This window comes from Dipodomys ordii, unplaced genomic scaffold (genome assembly GCF_000151885.1).
Source record: "Dipodomys ordii isolate 6190 unplaced genomic scaffold, Dord_2.0 Scaffold146, whole genome shotgun sequence".
Taxonomy (NCBI): Eukaryota; Metazoa; Chordata; class Mammalia; order Rodentia; family Heteromyidae; genus Dipodomys; species Dipodomys ordii.
Window position 1 is genome coordinate 2,552,981 of NW_012267362.1, and position 24,411 is coordinate 2,577,391.

At 36.0% G+C, this 24,411-nt stretch overlaps 1 protein-coding gene across 1 annotated transcript in view; it reads left to right on the forward strand.

The window, feature by feature from the left end:
* The first annotated feature begins 290 nt into the window (after window positions 1-290).
* LOC105997461 (calcium-binding mitochondrial carrier protein SCaMC-1-like) overlaps window positions 291-24,411 on the forward strand; it is a 53,108-nt gene continuing 28,987 nt past the window's right edge. Inside the window, exons 1-6 of the mRNA XM_013031884.1 lie at window positions 291-473; window positions 5,557-5,683; window positions 15,968-16,055; window positions 19,049-19,160; window positions 20,988-21,146; window positions 23,298-23,450. Coding sequence (XP_012887338.1) covers window positions 291-473; window positions 5,557-5,683; window positions 15,968-16,055; window positions 19,049-19,160; window positions 20,988-21,146; window positions 23,298-23,450 — 822 coding nt within the window. The remainder of the gene's footprint in view (window positions 474-5,556; window positions 5,684-15,967; window positions 16,056-19,048; window positions 19,161-20,987; window positions 21,147-23,297; window positions 23,451-24,411) is intronic.

The window sequence follows — 24,411 nt, forward strand, 5'->3', positions numbered from 1 at the left end:
ACTTCCGGAGAATCTGGCTTGAGGGGTCGGCTTGGGTTCCCACAGGGGTGATGCTTGAAGGTTCCGCTGAGGCTATCTCTGCGGCCCGAGAGAGTCCGCCGGCGCGGGCGGCTCTCCGAGCCACGGTGCTCCGCTAGGCAGTTGGCATAGGTGCGCCATCTGCATGAGCGCGTTGCCCGGGTGGCTGCGGCCTGGGAGGCAGCAGCACCGGAAGCAGGACGCTTGGACCTGGTCGCCCCAGGAGAGTGTCCCCTGGGCCGCGCCGGACCACGGGCCCCAGTGGACGGGCCATGCTGCGCTGGCTACGGGGCTTCGTGCTGCCCGAGGCGGCCTGTCTGAGTGAAGAAGACCGCTTCCGCTATCAGATCCTATTTGAAGACTTGGACCGCAATGGGGATGGTGTGGTGGACATTGTTGAGCTCAAGGAAGGGCTGAACTACTGGAGCTCCTCTTTTGGCATGAGCTCAGAGCAGGTGAGCGACCAGATGAATGTGACACTGGGATCCTAGGAGAGATGTTCAGTGTAAAACCCAACCTTGCTGCCCTTTCCAAAGGCCCAGGAAGTAATGTGAGATCTTTCTCCGGTGGCTTCTTTTCACAGGATAATTCAGCTCAATGAGTTGTTATCTTCAGCATTAACTGGTTCACTCTCTTCCCAGAAGTCACTTTCCAGTAATAGGGTTTGGGGAGATGGTGAGTGGGTTTGGGGCTTTGAAAATTTGGCAAACCTGCTGAGAAGGTCAGAGGCTGTGGGAAGCCTTTGGGATTACAGGTAATTTTTTTTTTAGAAGGCTTTCATCCTAAGGTAAGGTACTTAAAGGTTTTCTCCAAAAGGACACACAAAAGGACTTTGGTTGCCCAAAGATGCTCTCTCTTTGATATATGTACACAAAAGTTACACTTTTATATTGGACTTGAGTTTTTTTTTTTTTTAAGATGGGGATACTGGTTTGAAGTTAGGGTTTTAAGATTGCACTGTAACACCTAAGTCATGCCCCCAGCCCTTGAGTATTTTAAAAACTACTTAGATGGAACTTTCGGGATACCAAGAGAAAAATTATCTCCTTTGGTCTCTATCATTGCTAAACAGTCTTAAGATTATACCTGAAACGTTTTAGCTATGTTAGAGTGAGGTTGGTCCTATGGATTAGGAGGTATTGTGAACTTTTTATTTTATTGTTTGGGGGTAGCCTAGGTATGTCCCTTAGCTCTTTTGGCTTAAAGCTAGTGCTCTACTACTTTGAGCCACAGCACCACTTCTGATTTTCTGTTGGTTTATTGGAGCTAAGAGTCTTGTGGACTTTCTTGCCTGGGCTGGTTTTGAACTGTGGGCCTCAGCTCCCAGCCTCCTGAGTAGCTAGGATTATAGGTGTGAACCACCAGTGCCTGGCTTAACTGATTATTTTTTTTTGACAACACAGGATTCAATTAGATCCTCACACTTGTTAGACAAGGTTCTCTAGCACTTGAGTCATATCTCCTTGCATTGATTATTTTCGTGGCAGGATCTTACTTTATGCTCAGGTCAGCCTTGGCTGCTGTTTTCCTACTTGTGCTTTCTTCGTGTCATTGGTGTTAACAAGCACATAATACCATGCCTAACTGGGATAACAGGCCTGTGTCACTGTGCTCAACTATTAGTTGAGATAGGGTCTTTCCAACTTCTATTTGCCTATACTGGCCTCTTAACTATAATCAGTGTATCGCTGCCTCCCTGTTAGCTATGATTACAGACTTGAGCTACCATCCTAAGCAATTGCTATGGACTTTTAAGATAAAGATTTTTGAAGGAGGTCCTTAAGCCATTGTAAAAATGCCCTCAGAAAGAAGGGTGGGACCTCTGTCCTTTGTTTCTCTGTGATCTAGTTCAAGACATGACTACTTGCTCCTACACACATCTTGCAGTGATATGCCAGTATATTTGACAGCCTCACAGCTGCCAAGCCAATGGGATTACCCAATCTTGGTCTTTGAACCTTCTAAACTTTGAGCTAAATAAATCTTTATGTTAGCTGTGTTAGATACTTTGTTATAGTAAAGGAACATGCACTAATGTGGTCATTTCTTTGATCTTTTTTATCTTAGAGTTTATCATTAGAGCCGTGTTAGTATCTTTGGAGATACTGTAATTGTCTGATTCTTTGTAATTCTCATGCCCTTCCTTGCATTGCTGTCTGTATATTTGAGAAGCTAGCACTTCCTTATATGTTCTATGTCAGGAATAGATGTTCACTGTTTAGGTCAGCCTGTGATTCTAGAAGGGTCAGAAGGTGAAGATTACCCCAGGCAGGCAGAGTGTGTTGCAAGTTTGAATGGCTGAGCTGATGCCTTTGCTCTAACGTTGGGTGATACTATGACTAGGTATTATAGTGGCTTCAAATAAGGCCAATGATTTCATGTTTTCTCTGGCAGGGAAATTTCAATATTTGGGATTTGCATTTGTAGGCCAGGGATGATGTAGACCCAGGGACTAGGATTCTTAGAAATTGTACCATTTGCTATTGCCTTCCTATCAGGGTGGTACCATGGTTGGGATTTTGGCTGAATTAGTGTCTGTTTGACCTTTCAGGTCAGGTAATTCTAGCTTCTGTGCTTCTCCAAAATACATGGAGATGGGAATTTCCCTGTCTGAGCAGTGCCATTGAACAGACATTTTGATTTCATGGAGCTAGTGCTTGACATTCTCAGTTCGGTGAGTTGTATTTCTTTGAAATGGGTGGGATTATTGGAATAGACTTGCAGGCTTAGTGATGAGGACTAATTTAGGTTGAACTTCACACTGTTTCTGGAAGCAACAAGCTCAGTTTTACAGGTGGGCCACTGAAGTTGAATAGTGTCTTTTGCTTGGGAACCAGAGCTGGAAAGGACAGAGATAACATGGGGATTCACGTACTGGTCTCTAAGATCTTTGCCTCACTTTGTGCTTCTACCTAACCAGAGGAGGTCTGGCTGTGTTGTCACCACCAATAGTCTTGAAGCGAGACTTGAGCTGCCTTTCTTGGAAGCATGTTGGAATGCTGGGGGAGCTAGATAAAACTGTGGGAAAATGCTGGGTTGTAGGAATAGAAGAGCAGTGCAATGGAAGTAAAACTTAACTTATTTAATTAAGAATTCATTCAGTTCTGGTTGCCATGTAGATGTCTCAGGCTTGCTTTTAAATAGTAGAGATTTCTAAAAGGCATACATTCTAAGTGTGGATAACTGGCAGCTGAGCTTTCCAATGTAGGGTGAGGAAAGGGAGGCCAACATTTTTATTTCGTCATCTTGCTGACATCACTCTGAAGTAATTAATTGTAAAACAAATTGTTACATCACTGCCCTATGTGGAAAACTAGTAGATTAAAAGTAAGCATAAAGTAAATTATAACAAATTAACATTTGATAATTGTCTCTGCATATTTGATAAAGTTGAGCTTCTACGGTTTTTTTTTCCTATGAGATTTTTGCAGATTTTGAAACAAGAAAAACCTGATAGAATCAGGGTTGAAAAATAATTGGAAGAGGAATAATTTTCTCACATTTAATATATTTAGTATCATTCTCCTGTAATATCCTACTTGAAATACAGCACCATATGCATCTCTTCCTTGAGAAATATGGAACTGAATAATTAATTTGACATCCTTTTTTTTGAAATATAAATCATCTCACTATTTCTCCCTGCTTATCTCTGACATTTTTCTCCCGTGTATTCTCTCCCTACCAAATTGGCACTATTTGGTTTTGTTATGAGGATTAAATGAATTTATCCATATAAAGTGCTTAGAAGTAAGTGCTCAACTAATGTTAGCTCTTATTATCTCTATTATGACAATTATGATGTTCTTCTAATTCATATTTGCCTCCATGCAAATATGAGCACAGTCTTAGAATATCCACACTTATTTGTTTACCTAATACCTGTTTTTCTTTGTGAATGTTATCAGAAGCAATGTTCTATGAAAGCTTTCCAGAATCTCCCCAAACCTTGTTGAACTTTGAATGTTTTTTTTTTGTTTTGTTTTGTTTGTTTGTTTTTTGGGTCTGGTCGTGGGGCCTGAACTCTGGGCCTGGGCATTGTCCCTCAGCTCTTCAGCTCAAGGCTAGCACTCTACCACTTGAGCCATAGCGCCACTTTGGCTTTTTTCTTTTTGCTTATGTGGTACTGAGGAATTGAACCCAGGGCCTCATGCATGCAAGGCAAGCGCTCTACCACTCAGCCACCTTCCCAGCCCCCTTTGAATGTATTTTTTTCCTTTCCTTTTCTTTTTTTTGGTGTCAGTTGTGGGGCTTGAACTCTGGGCTTGAGTGCTATCCCTGAGCTCTTCAGCTCAAGGCGAGAGCTCTACTGCTTGAGCCACAGCACCACTTCCGGTTTTCTAGTGGTTAATTGGAGCTAAGAGTCTCATGGATTTTTCTGCCCGGGCTGGCTTTGAACCATAATCCTTAGATCTCAGCCTCCTGAGTAGCTAGGATTACAGGCGTGAGCAACTGGTGCCTGGCGGAATGTATTCTTTTTTTTTTTTTTTTTTTTTTTTTTGGGGTCCGGTCGTGGGGGCCTAAACTCTGGGCCTGGGCGCTGTCCCTCAGCTCTTCAGCTCAAGGCTAGCGCTCTACTACTTGAGCCACAGCGCCACTTTTTTTTTCTTTTTGCTTATGTGGTGCTGAGGAATCGAATCCAGGGCCTCATGCATGCAAGGCAAGCACTCTACCACTGAGCCACCTTCCCAGCCCCTGAATGTATTCTTATTAAAGCACCTAACATATTGTTTTTGGTTATATGAGTTATCTATGTTAGTTGGTATCTTGATTTAGAGAAGAGGTGAAATCTTTGTTTTTTAACTACTAACATCTAGTCCAGTTCCCAGCTCATAGTATTTATTTTCAACTCAATAAATATTAAGTATGAGTTATCTAATTTATTTATTAAGGGCATGTGTATGTCATACTTTGTTAGCCATTAATGGTATAAAGATGAATAAAACATGTCCAATGAGACAAAAAATCTGCTGAAAATTTATATGATATGCATTTTAACATTATTATAAAAATATTTTAATTAAAAAAACCCTTTAAAGCCAGAGCCAGTAGCTCATACCTGTAATCCTAGGTACTCAATGAGTCTGAGATCTGAAGATCACAATTCAAAGCAAGCCCAGGCAGGGAAGTCTGTGAGAGTCTTATCTCCAATGAACTACTCAGAAAAAGGTGGGATTAGTACTGTGGCTCAAGTGGTAGAGCATTGGGCTTAAGCAAAATAACCTCAGGGACAGTGTCTGAATTCAAGCCCTAGGATTAGCCAAAAAACAAACCAAACCAAACAAAAACCTGTTGGTTTTATCTCTGATGTCAAAGCTGTGTATCTCTTAGTGTCTTTATTTTCTTAAGGTCCTAGACAATCATTTACTTCAAGTAAATACCTACTGTGAAGTTTCATAATTATTGTAAGAAATTTTAAAGTCACTTAATATACTGACTTATAACAATTACTGAAAAACCTGGGTAATAGATAAGGCAGTCATAATTATTAGTTGGTATAGTAGTTTTGCTTTTAACATGTAGGAAATTCTTTTGTAGGAAATTCTTAAAGCTGCAGATTCCAATGCTGACTCAAAAATAAGCTTTGAAGAATTTGCACAGTACCTTGAAGACCATGAGCTAAAAATGAAATTGGCATTTCATAGTCTAGACAAAAATGGCGATGGTATGTATTTGTTTTATCAGGATCTGGCTTGATGTGACTAAGTATCAGTACTAAAGGGTACTTTTATTAGCCTTTAATTTACTCCTGCTGTCAAAATTCAATTACTTCTACTAGCTATCTAGCAGTAATTTTTAAATTCCTAAGAATAAAGCTATGTATACACACACACACACACACACACACACACACACACGCTATATGTATATATAGTATATATAGCTTTCTTTCTTTTTTTCTTTTTTTTGTCTTTTTTTGTTGATCATGGGCTTCAACTCTGGGCCTGGGTACTGTCTCTCAGCTCTTCAGCTCAAGGCTAGCACTCTACCACTTGAGCCACAGCGCTACTTCCTGCTTTTTCTGTGTATGTGATGCTAAGGAATCGAACCCTGAGCTTCATGCATGCTAGGCAAGCACTCTACCACTAGGCTACATTCCCAGCCCAGTTTCTATCTTTTTAATAAAGTATTTTTTTTGTGGAAGGCATTGCCATTCTGAATTTAAAACTTCTTGGCTTTTTTTATATGAACCAAAAGTATATGATGATTTAAAAAAAGTTAGATAGCACAGATAAACTTGTAAAAGGAAGTAAAAATGACTGTATCCATACTAGATACAGATCAATTTTAACATTTTGAATTTTTATATTACTTTCTGTTTCTTAATTTCTTTTTCTGATTCCTTCTCTTTCAATGAAATTAGAGTTGCAGTGTGTATAGTTTAGTGTTCTTTTTTGAGGGAGGGCAGTACTGGTGTCTCAACTTAGGGCTTCACATTGGCTAAACAGGTTTCTGCCAGTTGAACTCCACCTTCAGTCCTTTTTGGTTTAGGTGTTTCTCATATAGAGTTTTTGTTTGGGGCTGGCCAGAGGTTGTGATCCTCTTACATATGCTTCCTGCATAGCTAGGATCACAGGAATGCTTTACAGTGCCTGCCTTATTTTGAGATGGGTTCTCACTTAACATTTTTCCTGAGCTGACCTTGAACCATGATCCTCCTGATTTCCACTATCTCCTGAGTAGCTAGGAGAGCAGACATGATCCACTAGTTCTCTTTACTCTTTAAAATGTTATATTACCAACAACAAATCCTCTAAGAAACAACTGCCCAATAAATAAGTGGGCTAAAGACTTAAAGAGAAACTTCTCTGAAGAGGAAAGAAGGATGACCAATAGACACATGAAGAAATGCTCAACCTTCCTAGCCATAAAAGAAATGCAAATCAAAACAACATTGAGATTCCACCTCACCCCAGTTAGAATGGCTAGAATCAAGAAATCTAATAACAACAGATGCTAGAGGGGATGTGGACAGAAGGGAACCTTACTTCATTGTTGGTGGGAGTGTAAACTTGTTCAACCACTTTGGAAATAGTATGGAGGTTCCTCAAAAGACTCCACATAGAGCTCCCCTATGACCCAGCAATCCCTCTTTTGGGCATTTACCCAAATGTTTACAAACGAGGCCACACTAAAGCTACCAGCACAACTATGTTTATTGCAGCATTATTTACTATAGCTAAGATATGGAACCAACCCAGTTGCCCCTCAGTAGATGAATGGATCAAGAAAATGTGGTATATATACACAATGGAATTCTATGCCTCCATCAGAAAGAATGACATTGCCCCATTTGTTAGGAAATGGAAAGACTTGGAAAAAATTACATTAAGTGAAGTAAGCCAAGCCCAAAGAAACATAGGTCTCATGATTTCCCTTATTTGCAATATCTAGTATATGTATGAGTCAAGCAGAAAAGGTCAGATAAGGTGATGTTAGGAAAATGAACCCTAAGATATGTATTTAAATGTTTTTTTCTTTCATGCATTTGTTTCTAACGCATTTATAAGATTATTTCTTAGTTGCTTTGTATGTCCCTCCCCCACAGTATAACCCCTGCTTTCACTGCATTTGATGTCAGTATAATTTGTGGAGGGGAAGGGGAAAAACAAGTTGTTTAAACAAGGATACAGGTGGACCCATTGCAACAATGAGAAGTACACGTTGTCATGTCGAAAACGAACTTTACAAGTTTGGTGTGTGTGTGGGAGGATTGGATAGGGGGATGGGGGTGGGGGGAGGCTGGGAAGGGATGGGAAGGGGAAACAAAGGAGGGGGCTACAGTGCTTGATAAGAAATGTACTCGTTATCTTGCCCATGTAATTGTAACCCCTCTGTACAGTATTTTTACAATAAAAAATAAATTAAAAAATATTATGTCATAGGCAATTTCACTTCATTTAATATCCTTTGAAAATATGAATTTTTAATGGCAGTGAAATATTCCAACTCTAATATGAGTTATTTAATCATTCACACTTATTTTAGACATTTTAGAGTGTTTCTAGTTTTTTGCACTTAAAAATAATAGAACAACCAATATTCATACTGGTTATTTGTAGGTTAATTAGACATGGTCATCTACTAGTCTAAGACTGATAGCTTTATTCTGATTCTTTTCTGGAACTTTACTCTGTTACTGGTACCACCATGATCATCATTTGTGAAGCTGATAATTCAGTCAGATAATCAGGGAAATTAGAATTTCATTGGAAAAATGCAGTAGTAGTATTGTCTCTGGTAAAACTATGTATCAATTCTTGTAGACCTTGATAGAGAATACTCTTTTTGAGGCATATAAATTCTACAGCAAGGAGAAATCCCAGAATGATATGGTAATAGTGCAATATATTTTAGCTCCAAAAGACACGTGGAGATATAATTCTGAAAGTGTTAACTTTTCTATCCTAGTGATTTTACTGTTTTGAGCATTTGAGCTGTAGCAGTATATAGAATTGAATCTCCAGTATTGCTACCAAGACTAGAGAGCTTATTCTCTAGCAGCCATACAGAGGTACTGCTTTGAATTGCCTTCTCTTTATTGCTGTCTAGGTTGCTATTATGGCTGATGCCTTAGTCTCCAACTTTTGTAGACTCCAACTAATTTACATTGGCTAAGATGCTTCTTTTTTGTATGTTTTTTATTGTAAAAATATTGTACAGAGGGGTTACAGTTACATGAGCAAGATAATAAGTACATTTCCTATCGAGCATTGTTGCTTCCTCCTTTGTTTTTCCCTTACCATCCCTTTCCTCCCCACCACAAAGTTGTAAAGTTGTAATGTTCATTTTCAACATAGTGTCTTGTATATCTCATTGTTACAATGGGTCAACCTGTATCCCCATTTAAGCATTTTGTTTTTTCCCTTCCCCTTTCCAAATTAGAGAAGTGTATATTAAGATGCAAGATGCTTCTTTTTTTTTCTGGATTGAATTATGTCCCCTTTCTCAGAGAGATATATGGAAGTCTTAACCCCTAATACCTCAGAATGGGACTTCATTTAAAAATAGGGTCTTTGTAGAGATAATGAAGCTAACATGAGGTCATCAGGTAGGCCCTTGTCTGTTTTTATTGGTGCCCATATAATGGGAAAATTTTGACACAAAAGACAGATACAAATGATGATGATGATGATGATGATGATGATGTGAAGGCCATCATATGATGATGTAGTCATAACTGGAGTGATGCATCTTTACCACATGCCAAGGAACTTCTGAGGCTACCAGCAGGTAAGAGACAAACAGAACAAATTCTTCCCTAGCATCGTTAGAAGAGGCATGGCCCCTCTAAGCCAGTTAATCTGTGGTATTTCTTTTTATAGAAGTCTTAGGAAGCTAATACACCATTCTCCTATTTGGCAGGGTTTGATGTCAGGAAATTTAGGGCCCCAAACTTCAGCCTTTTAAATTTATATGTATGTAACAGTCACTTTCCCCCATGGTATCGTTGCTCTCAGAGTGGCTCGCAAAGGGTAATTTCTGGTGATAAGAGAAAAATTATGAGATGCCCTAAATTTAGACCAGAGAACAGGTGGAGGAGAGATAAAGAAGGATCATTTTAATTCTCAGCTTCAAGTGAAATCAACAAAGAAAAAGAAAAGGACTCCATATTCCTTTCCTGTACACTGAAGATACTTATTAAAGCCACATTGCATCTGCTTTTAGAACTAACAAACTTGCCAACCGACCCACAAAAAGAAGCAAATCCTTCTTTTTATGGACTATCCCATGACTTTGCCTACTTCAGTTTTTCTGCCCTCTTACCTGTAGCCAATACAGGTTATATATAAAAGATTTATATTTCTTTTCTCCCAAATTTCATTATAAGTCACCTTGTCCCTTTAGGTTCAATGGATATTTTTCCACTGCCAGCTTAGGGAATTTGTGTCAGGGCTAGTTCTTTCACCTGGCTGGTTACAAAAGCTAGTTTGGCTAGTTAACTGACCAGCTGTTCAATACAACCTTTATTTCAGAGGATTCTTAGACACATAAATAAGGTAAATCATCCCAGACATTTTAAAATACAGAATATTGGAGTCCTTATTATACCGTTAACAGGCTGTAGGCTGCCAGTTGTTACAAAGGCTTGCAGCATGCAAATACACATAACACAGCTAGAAAACATGCTAAAGAGGAAAGAAATAACAAAAGCAATACCAACAAGCCAATTCAGCTCCAATGGAGAGCTGAATTGGGATGCCATGATGACTGGAGACAGGCCAGGAGACAGGACACAGGACACAATCACGGAGACACATGTGGCATGGAGTCCCGGGGGATAGGCTGGTCAGGGCCTAAATAGGTTGGCACAGGGTGGAGATCCTCGGGAAATTTCCAGTCCCAGGCACTAGACTGACAGATTCAATAACCTGTCAGCCAAGTGCCTGCCCCTGCCTCCAGGGATCTGGGCATGCCCATTACCTGGGAGGCAGGTGATGGGAGGGGGGCGTATTCCTTCCCCCAGCATGAAGACAAGGTACCATCCACAATGTGGCCAATATAGCAGCAGCCAGACCTGGCCTTCTTACTTTGTTATCAGGTGGCTCATTGGCTCTGGAGCTAACATTTCTCCACAGTACAATTACTGGATTTGGCTCCCTGTATTAGACCCTTTCCCCATCTGTAACTTTCCGGCATCAATGTTGTTCTTGGGACTTTCCCAGGTCAAAACATTTTATGTATTAAACATGAAGAGTAAATGAAATTCTTTTTTAAAAAATCACCCTATGTCCACTGGTCTAGGAGCTTTCAGGCCTCATGCCAGTCAGTGGAGGCACTATGCCAGAGTACTTCTAACTGTAAGCATTCAAGAACCAGTGTTAACTAACTAATCTTTCAGCTTTTTGGACCAACAAGCATCTGAGCCACTGCTCTTTTCAGTTCCAGTGTCAAAGGAAAGCTATTGCAAATATATAAATAATGTCATCTCTACACATAATTTCATTCAAAATCCGAGTAAAACATTTAAGCCATAGAGGGTTACTGATATCCATAGGGTTTGCTGTGCCTCATTCTAGCAGCTGCCAAAGTCCAGGAGAAATTGAAGAAGACACTAGAAGATGGACAGACCTTCCATGTTTATGGATTGACAGAATTAATGTTGTAAAAATGGATGTACTATTGAAAATAGTGTATAGATTCAGTGTAATTCCCCACCCCCAAATTCCAATGTAATTCTTCACAGAAATATAACAAATAGTCATACAGTTTTATTTATTAGCACAAAGACCCCAAATAGCAAAAGCAATCCTGAATGTGAAAAGAATTGCTGGAGATATCACAAAACCTGACTTCAGATTATATTACAGAGCTGTAGTAACAAAACTAGCATGGTACTTGCACAAAGACAGGCCAATAAGATAGAAGATCTAGAAATAAGTCCACACAAATGCAACTATCTGATTTCTGACAAAAGTGTCAAAAAATCCACTTTGGACAAGACAGTTTTCAGCAAATAGTTGAGAAAACTCAATATCACATGAAGAAGATTATAACTATTATCCTATCTCTCAGACTGTGCAAAAATTAAATCAAAGATCTTAAAGAACAGAACTCTTAAAGAACTTTGAAACTGCTAAAGAAAAACAGGAAAAATCCTTGAAGAACTCCAATTGCTCAGAAATTAAGAACAGCAATTAAAAAACTGAATTGACTCAAAAGCCTTCTGCACAAAAAGAAATCATCAAAATCAAAAAGATACCTATGGAATAGGAGAAACTCTTTCCAAGTTATTTAATTAATTAATTTATTTATTTGGTCAGTCGTGGGGCCTGAACTCTTGGCCTAGGTGCTGTCCCTCAGCTCTTCAGCTCAAGGCTAGCGCTCTACCACTTGAGCCACAGTGTCACTTCTGGCTTTTTTCTGCTTATATGGTGCTGAGGAATTGAACCCAGGGCCTCATGCATGCAAGACAAGCCCTCTACCACTGAGCCAACTTCCCAGCCCCCTTTCCAAGTTATTAACCAGACAAAAATTGCTATCCAGAACATGTACAGAGCTCTAAAACTTGTACACCAAATGAAGAAATAATCCAATTACTAAATGGGCAAATGAAATTTACTGTAATCATTATGGAAGTTCCTTAGAAAACTAAAAACAGAAGTACCATATGAGCCTACTATTCAATGTCTGGGCATATATTTGAAGGAAGAATACAGTTGAGATACCTCCATATCCATGTTTATAGCAGCACTAGTCACAGTAGTCAAACTGTGGAAATGGCCTAAGCGTTTATCAACTGATGAACTGATAATATGTGGTATATGTACATAATGGAGTATTATTCAGCCATTAAGAAGAACATAATTATGTTATTTGCATAAATATAAATAGAACTAGAAGATCAAGTCTAAGTCTAAGCCAGATTGAAAAGGACAAATATTGCATGTATTCTCTCTTTACTTGCTATCTACTCCCCAAGATCAATGACATATGAAACAGATTCAACTTGGAGGTGTGTACTACCTGGTGGGGGAGATTGTGAAATGAAGGAGTACTTTATATATTTATGAAATCAGAAGTATGAAATCTGAAATTATTATTATTATTATTGTCTGTTGTGAGACTTGAACTCTGGGCCTGGGCACTGTCCTTGAGCTCTTCAGCTCAAGGCAAACACTCTATCACTTAAGCCACAGACCAGTTCCGATTTTCTGGATTTATTAGAGATGAGAGTCTCATAGACTTTCCGGCCCAGGATGGCTTTGAACCATGATCCTCAGATCTCAGCCTCCTGAGTAGCTAGGATTACAGGAGTGGATTACAGTAGCTAGGATTACACCAGCGCCTGGCTGAAATTATTTTAAGAAGTGAGGAGCGGGATGAGGGGAAGTTAGTGGGTAAGTTGGATCAGGATACATTGTATGCATGCTTGGAAATATAATGAAACCCTTTTGTACAACTAATATATGTAAAAAATTTAAAAAATAGAAACATTATTTTGGTGGTTCTAGGGTTTGAAGTCAGTCGGCTACATTTGAGCTAAGCTCCTTTGTGCTCAGGGTCTCACTTTATACTCAGAGTACCCTAGACTCCAATTGTCCTGTTTGTGCTTTCCTGTATTGCTGGGATGACAGGAGTGCAACATTGCACTTTGCCATTGTGCTTCCCCAGTACTTCTGGGTGACAGGTACATGCCACTGTTCTCATCCATTGGTGTGGAGCCTTGTGAACTTTTGTTGGCTTTGAGCCATTATTCCCCAGTTTTTGCCTCCTAAGAAGCTGTGATTGCAGGCTTAAGCCTCTGCACCTGGCTTAATCGTTTGAAATACAAAAACCCCATAATTCCATCCTCAAATATTTTTCTTAGAGTTTTGGGGGATTTAGGAAATGGAAGGAAAGGAACTAATGTTTACTGTACCTGTCTGTCTATGATGTTCCTTCTAGCTACATGCTCTACCTTATTTTTATTTCACACTATCCATGGCAGCTATGTTTTGTAAATGAGAAGACTAACGCTTAGGAAGGTTAAATAATTTTGCTTTACATCAGCTGTATCAGTGAGTCAGACTTCTTAAGACCTCAGTTTGAGGTGGAGTAAGAAAAAGAAAACACATACATAGCTCCATACAAGATTGACAATGATAGTTACTGTAAAATTAGTACAGGAGGAGTTTAATTGTGCCTAGAGGTAATTTAGATTTGTGTTGAGTCAATATTTAAACACATAAAAAGAAAGCGTTTCTTGAGCAAAAATAGCTTGATCACTGAACAGGAGAAATTGCTATACAAGGTCAGAGCTGGTGGAATGGCATTTTAAGTTTTGCCCCCCTCAAAAAATTTAATATTTTTGGCAAGATTTAGCATGTGTGGCAAAGTGCATACATTGTAAACATATTAAATTATAATTATAAGCTCCATGAATCTTCCTAAGGTAAATATACAGTATGAAAGCCACCTTCAGATTTTGCTAATTTCTCAGAAACATCCTTTTTGTGTCCCCTCTAAATGAACACCCTTCTACTTCTCCAAGATATTACTTTAGTTTCTTTTACTCCATGGAAGCTTGCAATAAGTTTTATCAATTAAGTATGCCTTGATCATACTGTCCCCCCGCCTTTTTTTGTTGGTGGTGGTGATGGGGCTTGAGTTCAGGGCATAGGTACTGCCCCTGACCTCTTTTGCTCAAGGCTAGTGCTCTACCACTTAAAACTGTAGTGCCACTTCAGTTTTCTGGTGGTTAATTGAAGAGTAGAGTCTCATGGACTTTCCTGCCATGACTGACTTTGAACCATGATCCTCAGGTCTCAGCCTTCTAAGAGGTGGGATTACAGGAGTGATTTACCAGCACCTGGCTCATACTGTACCTTTTATAGAAATATTTCTATTTCTTTAATGGTCTCTGTTTATCTTTTATTGCATTTTATTTGTGACTCTTGTTTCTCATTCCTTTATTTACCTATATAAAGCATTTTATTTCTAACTCTTCTGTTAACATACATTTAGTACAATGTTACATATTTTAAAAGTAATTAGTACAGCTGTACAAACTTTGAATTCCTTAGTGTTTGTTAATCTTTCAGTTCCATCACATTTAATATGGTAGATATTTGTATTATTGATTATCAAATGTTTAAAAATTATTGAATTGATGCACGTTTGGTGATATTTCACTTTAATGAGATATGTGCAAAGAATTTAACTTCCCCAGTTGAAACTTTGATTTCTAGGCTGAGGACTAGAGATTGGAACAGATGGGGACTTTAAATTGCAGAGTCTGAAATTCTGTGTATGAATGAAGGTATTTTTTTTCCTATGAGCTAAATAATTCTTTTTTTTTAGGTCAGTCGTGGGGCTTGAACTCTGGGTTTGGGCGCTGTCCCTGCATTCTTCAGCTCTAAGTGAGTGCTCTACCACTTGAGCTACAGCACCACTTCAGATTTTCTAGTGGTTTATTAGAAATAAGAGTCTCACGGACTTTCCTGCCGGGGCTGGCTTTGAACTGTGATCCTCAGATCTCAGCCTTCTGAGTAGCTAGGATTATAGGAGTGAGCCACCGGCACCCAGTTAAATAATCCTTTTACACACCAGTTGTAAATGTTTTCATTTGTAGATATGGTTCATATAAAATACAAAGTTAAGGTGTGGTTAAACATATAGTAGCTTGATGAATATAATATGGTAGTTATATCCTAGTTTTCAGCTAGGGGACACTAAACATTTTTACAAATAACATTGTTCTCATATTTATTTATTTTATTTTTTTGTTCTCATATTTATAAAGATTGGGTATCCTCAACTATTACCCTTACATAAAGCAGAATTAAGGATTTCTTTTTGAATTGGGGAATGATATGATTAGATTTTTATTTCAAGGTTTGAGAAAAATATGGAATATCTTATTTTTCTTTCACAAAAGTGAACTTTGTAATAGTTTTATATTAAATATATTTGTTGATTCATATTAATGTGATATAGTTGGGTTAAAAGAGTTTGCTGTCTTAGTTATGGTATCTTTTAAAAGCTTACTTTTATAAAGCATTGAAAAGTTTTATTTTCATGCATCTCATATAAGACTTTGGCATTAACTTTTTCAATCGTTTCCAATAGTTATAATAATCAAGAATCCATAACCCTTGGGACTTGAAGTATGTTAAATTTAGTATTTATATTTGAGAAAAGAATATAGCATAAATATGATACATTATGTGGGACTTGAAAAGGTATCTTGGTCACTACTGTGAATTGCATGCATTAATATTTCTAAAGGGAAATAAGAATATTCACTCTATAGTAGAAATAAATGAGTAAGAATTAACCTCATTAGATTATGACAACTTTTGCCACCAACTTAATTTTGATACTATATTTGCAAAGAGTCTTTTACTCTAGGTTTTTTTAGGCTGAGAGTTGTGAATTTGGGATTATAGACCTAAAAATTCTGAGTATATGTTCACTGCATCATCTTCTTGGATATTCTAATTTGATATTTTTTCACTTTTTAAAGGAGTAATAGACGCTTCCGAAGTAGTTGATGCTATGAAGGCATTGGGTATAGATATTTCTGAAGCTGAGGCAAAAAACGTTATAAAAAGGTCAGCTTTTGTCTTCATTTTAATACTATTTGTTTGTCTTATGCTGTATATCATAAAGAAATTGGCATATTTGTGGCATTTCCTCCTTATTCTACAGCTTTGTGAACAAACATACTCACATTTGTATAGTTTTGTTATACTTTGCATCTACTCTTTTGAAAACAACTTGCAAAAACATTCCAAATGAAATTGCACATACTCACAGTATAGTGATTTCTCAGACTGTACTTAAAGGTGCTCTCTGCCTATATGTGAGAGGAGGGATGGGGAGACAGAGCAGAATGAGCTCCTAGCTTTACAGTTTTGTTTAAGTTAAACGGTTGCACATTCATTTGTTCCGTTTCTTAAGCTTTCAGAAAGATTTCTTTGGAAGGAAAAAAATGACTGAAATGGTTGAAATGGCTGTATCTTACCTTATATATTTAAGATATATATATCTTACCTTATATATTTAAATCAGTATTTTCTTTTTCATATCAGATATTTTAATTTTTCAAGTTAAATTTAAATACATTTTAAATTTCAAAACATTTCTATTTTAAGAGATTTTTTAGATTATTAATTTCTACCATGATTGCCTAGTATTTAAAGAATATGGCCTACATGATAGTATTTCTTTGATTTTTGATTTTTTGCTACAGTGGGAGTTTTTATATATGTTCCCTATGTCCTTAAAGAATATGTATTTTCTAATTGTTGCAGAAAGCAGTTGTTAAACTGTGTTCCTGACTTATAGATGAGGGATAGGTTGATATCTATTACTATGATGAGGAGTTTTCATTTTCTTTTAGTAATGTTATTTTTAGTTTTGTGTATTTGACGAATCTTTTAGGTTCACCCAATTTCAAATTTAATTATTATTTTTCAAATTATTGATTAATATGAATAAATATTAACCATAAATTTAATTATGGAAATTATAAAATTAACCATAAAACATATGAATTATAAAGTAAATAATAATTGAAATGTTTAATTAATTTCAAAATTTATTATTATCAAATTTATATGACACCAGTATTTGCCATCATTCACTAAATGTTTTTATATACCTTTATGTTTGTCAGCTTCCTAACACTGGCAAAATACCTGAGGTTAGCTAATTTTTTAAAAAAGAAAAGGTTTATTTTGGCTCATAGTTTCTGAGGTTTTGGTTCATGTTCATTTGGTCCTTTTGCTTTAGTCTTAGAGTGGCATGATACATCATAGTGGGAATACATGGCAGGGGAGGTTGTTCATGGTGGCCAGATAAGGACAGGGCCAAGGTTCCAATATCCTCTTCAAGGTCATAACTCCAGTGACATAACTCCAGTGACATAATGTTATTCCACTAGCGTCAACCTCCTCCCAATAGTTACATGAGTTGGGAATCAGAGCTTCAACACATGGGCCTTCAGAGAACATTCAAGATCCAAACTATAAGGGTTTCTGTTTGAATGAACAGTTTACATCTGGATTTTAAATTTTTAATTTCACTTTGACAATTCATTTTATGCCTGATGAGTCTAGTGACTCTCTTGGTCATATATATGTATACATATACATATGTATGTGTACAATGTACTTGCATAATTAATATATAATCTAGTATGTACATATACATACAATTAGTATTATTTACAGTATTTGGGCTTGTTTTTATTAATATATTTTTGCTTTCTATTCATCCTACTATTTCTATTGTTTTTGTTTCTTTCTTGCTTTGTCAAAATTTTTTTCTTTATTCCTAATTCATTTTTACTGGTTGGAAACATATATGTTATTTCCTGTATGTAGTTAGTCTTAAGATTTTACCATACAAATTTAAAGACCCAAACTAAGCAAAATCTTTACCTTTACTTTAAATAATAGAAAAACTTACAAATACCTTTAACTCCAGACATTTCCCTCTTAATTTATAAACTCTTTTGTTCTTTTTCTCTTAACAAATAGGTACTGTAATTGTTTCTTTATATAGCATATTTGTTTAGATGTATTTATATTTAGCATTTTATTTAATCACCATTTGATCTAGCCTGTCAGGCTTTTTATAGATATTTCCCATTGTTTCTGAATTATATTCCTCAGAACTTCCTTTAGTGGACATTTTCTGCTCTTGTCTTTTGGTGTATCACTCTGGCAGTCTTTCAGATATTTTTAAATTTACCAGTTCTTCATCTTTGTCTTTCCTTCATTTAACCCTTCTATTGAGTTTTTAAATAATAATAATACAATAATAATAATAATTATTATTGATGGTTGTGGGGCTTGAACTTTGCCATTCCTGAGCTTCTATTGCTCAAGGCTAGCACTCTACCACTTGAGCCATGGTGCTGTTTCTGTCTTTTTCTGAGTAGTTTATTGGAGATAAGAGTCTCACAGACTTTGGTGCCTGGGATGGCTTTGAATCATGATCCTCAGATCTTAGCCTCCTGAGTTGCTAGGATTGCAGGTGTGAGCCACTAATGCCCACCCTGTTGAGTTTGCTTTTAAAATTATTTTTGTTACTTATATAGAAGTTTCTTTTGGTTCATTTCCGAATACATTTGATAATTCATGAAAAGATAAACACTTGTACTTTTGAATGTATCTAACACTATTACCTCAAATTTTCAAGAATTGATTGTTGTTTCTTATTCCTTGCTTGTTTTTCTGATTCTGTTTTATTTTTTAACATTGTGGTTTATCTAATTCTATCATTCAATATGATGTTTTAACGCACTGAAAGCATAAACCTGTTTTTGACTGCTTCTGTAGACAAGATCTAATTATATGTTGCTATTAAAGATACATCTTTCAATAAATAGAATGTTGAAAGGGAATATATTGTAATTCTTTGTAACATCATCTCATATTTTCTAAAGTTTTCGAACTAAAAGATAAAGTCCATTAAAGAAAGTATGAAAAAACAGATGCTCATGAGGTCCAACAGAGGCCTCAAAATAAATATTTAGGATGTATTGATTAGCTTGTTATGTGTGTTGTAAATTATGTGGTTTTAAATTTTATTTCAGCATGGACAGTGATGACACAATGACATTAGACTGGGATGAATGGAAATACTACTTTTTACTTCATCCTGCAACAAATATCAATCAAATTATTCGTTTCTGGAAGCGTTCTATGGTAAAAGTACTTTGTAGTTCTTATTCTTATTTTTTTAGTGTCATAGCAATTACTGCCATTTAATTCCAATTATACTTGCAATGCAGTGACAATATGCCCTCCTAATAATATTGTACTAATTTAGTAAGCATTACTAGTGTTTTATGTACAAATGTATGAACAACAATTTTTTGTTTGCCAAAGCCAACATGTTAAAATAAATACTTCCTTAAAGGCTGTAATTTGTGTTAAAAATTATGCTAATTGTTCTGTGATATAACCAGATTGACCTACAAAAATGAAAATTAATTTTTTCACAGATATGATATGTCAGAATGGTCTTATGTCATAGGAAATGTGAAGTCAAATATTAAGAGTTCTGAATTTTAGAGTAAGAAAAGATCAAATATATGGTCCATATGATCATTTTTTTTAATTTGACTTGAGGTTAAAAGGAATAAACAAGATTTTACAAGGCAAAACATTAAAAATTTTTTTTAGCTCTGAGGTGTGGAGTGAAGTTAATAACATGTTCATTTACTTTGCCTTCTCTCCACTGACAGCAGAGGGGAAGAAAAACAGCAGAGTCAGAATGCCTAAGGCTGAAGTCCATATGTGCCACCCACTAATTATAGAAACCCTTTTGTGATTTAGTTTCCTAAAGAATATAGTGGAGGCAGTGATACAAGTTTTTAGGACCAGATCATTCCATTACTTAATACATTTTAAAATAAGCAGAACATGTAAGATATTAGAATAAGCACTAATGATAAGTATCATATGTACTTTCATATAATTGTATAATTTTAGGAAAGTTATAGTATTATTTCATATGTTAAATTTTTTGTTTATATAGGTAGTATTGTGTTAGAGGTCACACCAGATTTCTAAGTACTACATATTATGCATTTATCACATCTTAATTCCCATAGTAATAAACATGTTTTTTTTTCAACTCTCTAACCATGAAAAATGCTTATCTCCTGTGGACCTTAAGTAATTTAATGTTGTTTTCTGAGTCAGTGGGTTATGCATTTGTACAATTTTTTTTGCTAAAACATTCAATCTTTTTAATATTTTGCTTTTGGTGGTATTAGGATTTCAACTTAGGACTTTGTGTTTGCTCTTAAACAATCAACAAGTCATGCCCTTGTGCTTTTATGAACCATTGTTGTATTGATTATCAGAATAGCTTAGACTGACTACTTCCAGAAATAGTATGTGAAGGTTCTTGTTTATTTTTCTTTTCTTCTTCTTTTTATAGGTGATACTGAGGTAAGGTTCCTGTTAACTATTGGTTGCTTGGCATAATTCAATTTTCTAATATTGGAGGTGAATATGATTGTTTTAGGTCTGAAGTCATATCTTATTCTTCAGTTCTTAGTACATTTTAAAGATCTTTTCAGAGAATTGTTGGTTGATATTTTATATATTTTGCATCCTTTGTCTATTTTTGAGGAACATTTTTTATTTTGCATTGGTTGTTTCATAGAAGTTATGTATTAATACCCTAAGTATTAATACCCTGTTACGCTTGACTTGCAATTTTTTAATGTCATTTGTCTACTGTTTATTTGCTTTTCTTGTCCATGAATATTCTCAATTGAACAGAAATAGTTGGTTTTTGGTAATTAATCCATAAAAATATAGTAGTCTGTAACTTTGCATTTTGCTTAAGAACTATTTCCTTACCTCATTTGCATTTGGTTCCTTTGGCTTTAGAGTTTTATGGAACTACTGAAACTTTTGGTTCTAATGTAAAAGTTATACTTGGTCTTTGTAGAAAGTTATCCTTTTACTGTATTACATGTTATAGTTTGTTGCCTCATTATTTTTTCCCTTGTTCAGATGGTTGATATAGGAGAGAGTCTAGCTATTCCAGATGAATTTACTGCACACGAAAAGCGGACTGGGATTTGGTGGAAGCGTTTGGTAGCAGCAGGAATAGCTAGTGCGGTAGCACGTACCTTCACAGCACCTTTTGACCGCTTGAAAATCATGATGCAGGTACTTTGAATGATTTTATGCACCCTCAAGAGTTAAAATGGCTTGAGTCCTTGATAATTTTCGAAAGAAATGTCTTGTCAGATTTTATCCTATTTCTCATTAAGTTTTTTTGAAAAAACTTTAATATGAGAAGATTTTTAAGTTTCTTCAACTCCTTTGGTTTCTGTGATGATTAATGTTTCTTAACTTGCTTGGATTGAAGAATGTCAGAGGTGTGCCTGTATTTTCAGAGAGGATTAATGAAAGATCTGTGTGAGTCTTGGTGGCTCACCCTGTAATCCTAGCTATTCTGGAGGCTGAGATTTGAGCATCTCAGTTCAAAGCCAGCCAGGGGAAGGAAAGTCCGTTGAGACTCTTATCTCCAATTAAATGGCCAGAAAACTGGAAGTGGAAGTGGAAGAGCACTTGCCTTGAGCTGAAGAGCTGAGGGACAATGCCCAGGCCCAGAGTTCAAGCCCCATGTTTTAACTTTTGCATTCTTAAAAATATTTTTCTGATCATAAAATAATACATTAGGAAAACAGGAAAGCCCAGAAAGACATAAAAGACATAAAGGCAGATATTAAAATGACCAGAATTCTTCATTTATTCCTTTGCTGGGAATTGTATAACCAAGTATCTCAAACTGGCTTAAATAACAGAAATTTACTTAAAGCTCTGGAGGCTAGGTGTCTAAAATCAAGGTATCAGCGGGACTCCTTCTGAAGGCTGTAAGGGAATCTCCTAGACTTCTCTTCTAGACTTAGGGATGGTCATGATCTTTCTAGATCTCTGTGTGTTATGTTTATGTCCAATTTCAGGTATTTTTGGTTTATCATGAGGCTTGAACTCAGGGCCTGGGCCTGGTCCCTGAGCATTTGTGCTCAAGGCTTAGTGCTCTATCACTTTGAGCCACTCTATTTCCTGTTTTCTAGTGGTTAATTGGAGAAAAGAGTCTTATGGGCTTTCTTGCCTGGGCTGGCTTCCAACTGCAATCCTCAGATCACAGCCTCCTGAGTAGCTAGAATTACAAGGGTGAGCCATTAATGCCTGGCTTCTAATTTCTTTTTTTAAGGATGCAGGTTATATATTAGATTAGGGTCCACTCTAATGACTTCATCACAACTTGATTTCATCTCTAAAGACCTTATCTGCAAATAAAGTTCTGTCTGAGAGAATAAAAGTTAAGACTCCAACATTTGAATTTTGAAAGATACAATTTAATCTATAATATTTTGATAACTAAAAGTATTCTGTATTGAAAGTTTATGTATTTTCATTCATTCTTTTTTCAGTGCATACCTCAGTAGTAGCAACAATGTGTTGTGATATTCTCTGGTAGTTAAGTTATTTATGTCTTCCTTATTTAAGTTATTTTTTCCATTGAAGTCTTAGATTAACAGTAATAATCTTATTTGAAATATTCCCAAGCTGCCAGTGTATACCTACAACTTCAAATAGTACCAAATTTTGTATGTACTACATTTTACCCTGTACATCATGTCTGTGATAAAGTCTTATTTATAACTTAGACACAGTGAAAGCTTAACAACACTAGTAATACAGTTGAGCAATTATAACAATATTGTAACAAACACTATATGACTTTTACTGTTTCACGTAAAAGAAGCTCTTTTCATGCCTTTTTGGTACATATGACATTATCAACATCATTGTTTTTGCAATCTGGGATTATTCTTACATAAAATAAGAATTGCTTGAGCATAAGCACTGTGATGATAGTGTGACAATAGATCTGATTACTATGTGATGAATGGGTGAGTATTATGCACAACATAGATATATTGGACAAAGGTTTGGTTCATGACCCTGGAGGGCAAGGTAGAGATTGACATTAGTTGATGTTTTTATTCTGCTCAGGACAGCCAGCATGCAATTTAAATGAGCCAATGGTTTATTTGTGTAATTTTACTTTAGTATAGTTGGATCTTGGAAACCATGGAATGCAAATCCATGCATGGGGGTGACTACTGTTATTAATGTATGTATTTGGGGACATGAAAATATTAATATATCAATTTTATGTGTGACCAAAGAAATATAAATTGGTGTTGAAAATAATGAATTTATATACTGTATAATAATTTTATTAGTAATAAAAATGATATCAGCAAAGTAAATTAAGAAAATATACTTTCTATTCATTTCTAGGTTTACAGTTTACAGACAAGGAGAATGAGACTGATTAGTGTGTTTCGGCAGTTGGTAAAAGAAGGAGGATTTCTTTCTCTTTGGCGAGGAAATGGTATGAATATTTTTAAAATAGCACCAGAGACAGCAATCAAGATAGGGTCCTATGAGCAGGTAAAATCTACTGGCTGTGAAATTTGAAATGAGGATCAAATTTTAGTTTTAATTTCAACATTTTAGACTTTCATGAAAGACCAAATGAATATAAAAAAGGAGTAGTTGCTCATAAATATAATTGACTTCATTGTCATTTGATTACTTGTGCTTTCATATTGCTATTGTTTAAAAGGAAGAGGGTCCATGACTGATGTGTAATAATAATTCTTTAATTCTGTTAATTTCATTGTCATATGTCATAAAACATTTCAATACTTAGAATACTTTGTATTAGTTCTAGTTCATTTGTTAATGAATCCAGGATTAATGATGTAATTCAGTGGAGTACTGAACATATGAAACATGTTCATCGAATTTTAAAATATATTAATTGGTTTAATATTTTCTTTTATTTAAGTAATTTATCTTAACATGATATGGGTCTATTTTAAAATATGTTATTTGTGTCATGTAAGAGTCTAAGAGTGGTCTATATGCTTCTCAATATTTCTTTATTACTGTGAATCGTGATAATTCTTTTAAAACAATTTTTAGCAAATGGTTTTCAAATGCTTCTTTTGTAGAACCTTGTTCACATGGTCACAGAGCCTCAAAATTTTAAGGAAATATAAAATATTTATGATATCCTTTTTGAATTCAAACAGTTGAAAAACAAGTAGATAGATGAATAGAAAACTGGGCTTACATCTTTAAAACAAATATTTCTTACTTTTTTATTCAACAAGTATTGCTTTCATCAGCAAATATTCCTTTTTTATTGTAAAGATACTGTACAGAGGGGTTATAGTTACATGAGTAAGGTAATGACATTTCCTATTGAGCATTGTTACCCCTTCCTTTGTTTTCTTGGATCTTCTGTCCCTACCTCCTCGCCCTCTCCCCAACTGTTTGGACATCTCATTGCTAAAATGGGTCATCCTGTATCCTTGTTGCAGCATTTTGTTATTTCCCTTCCCCT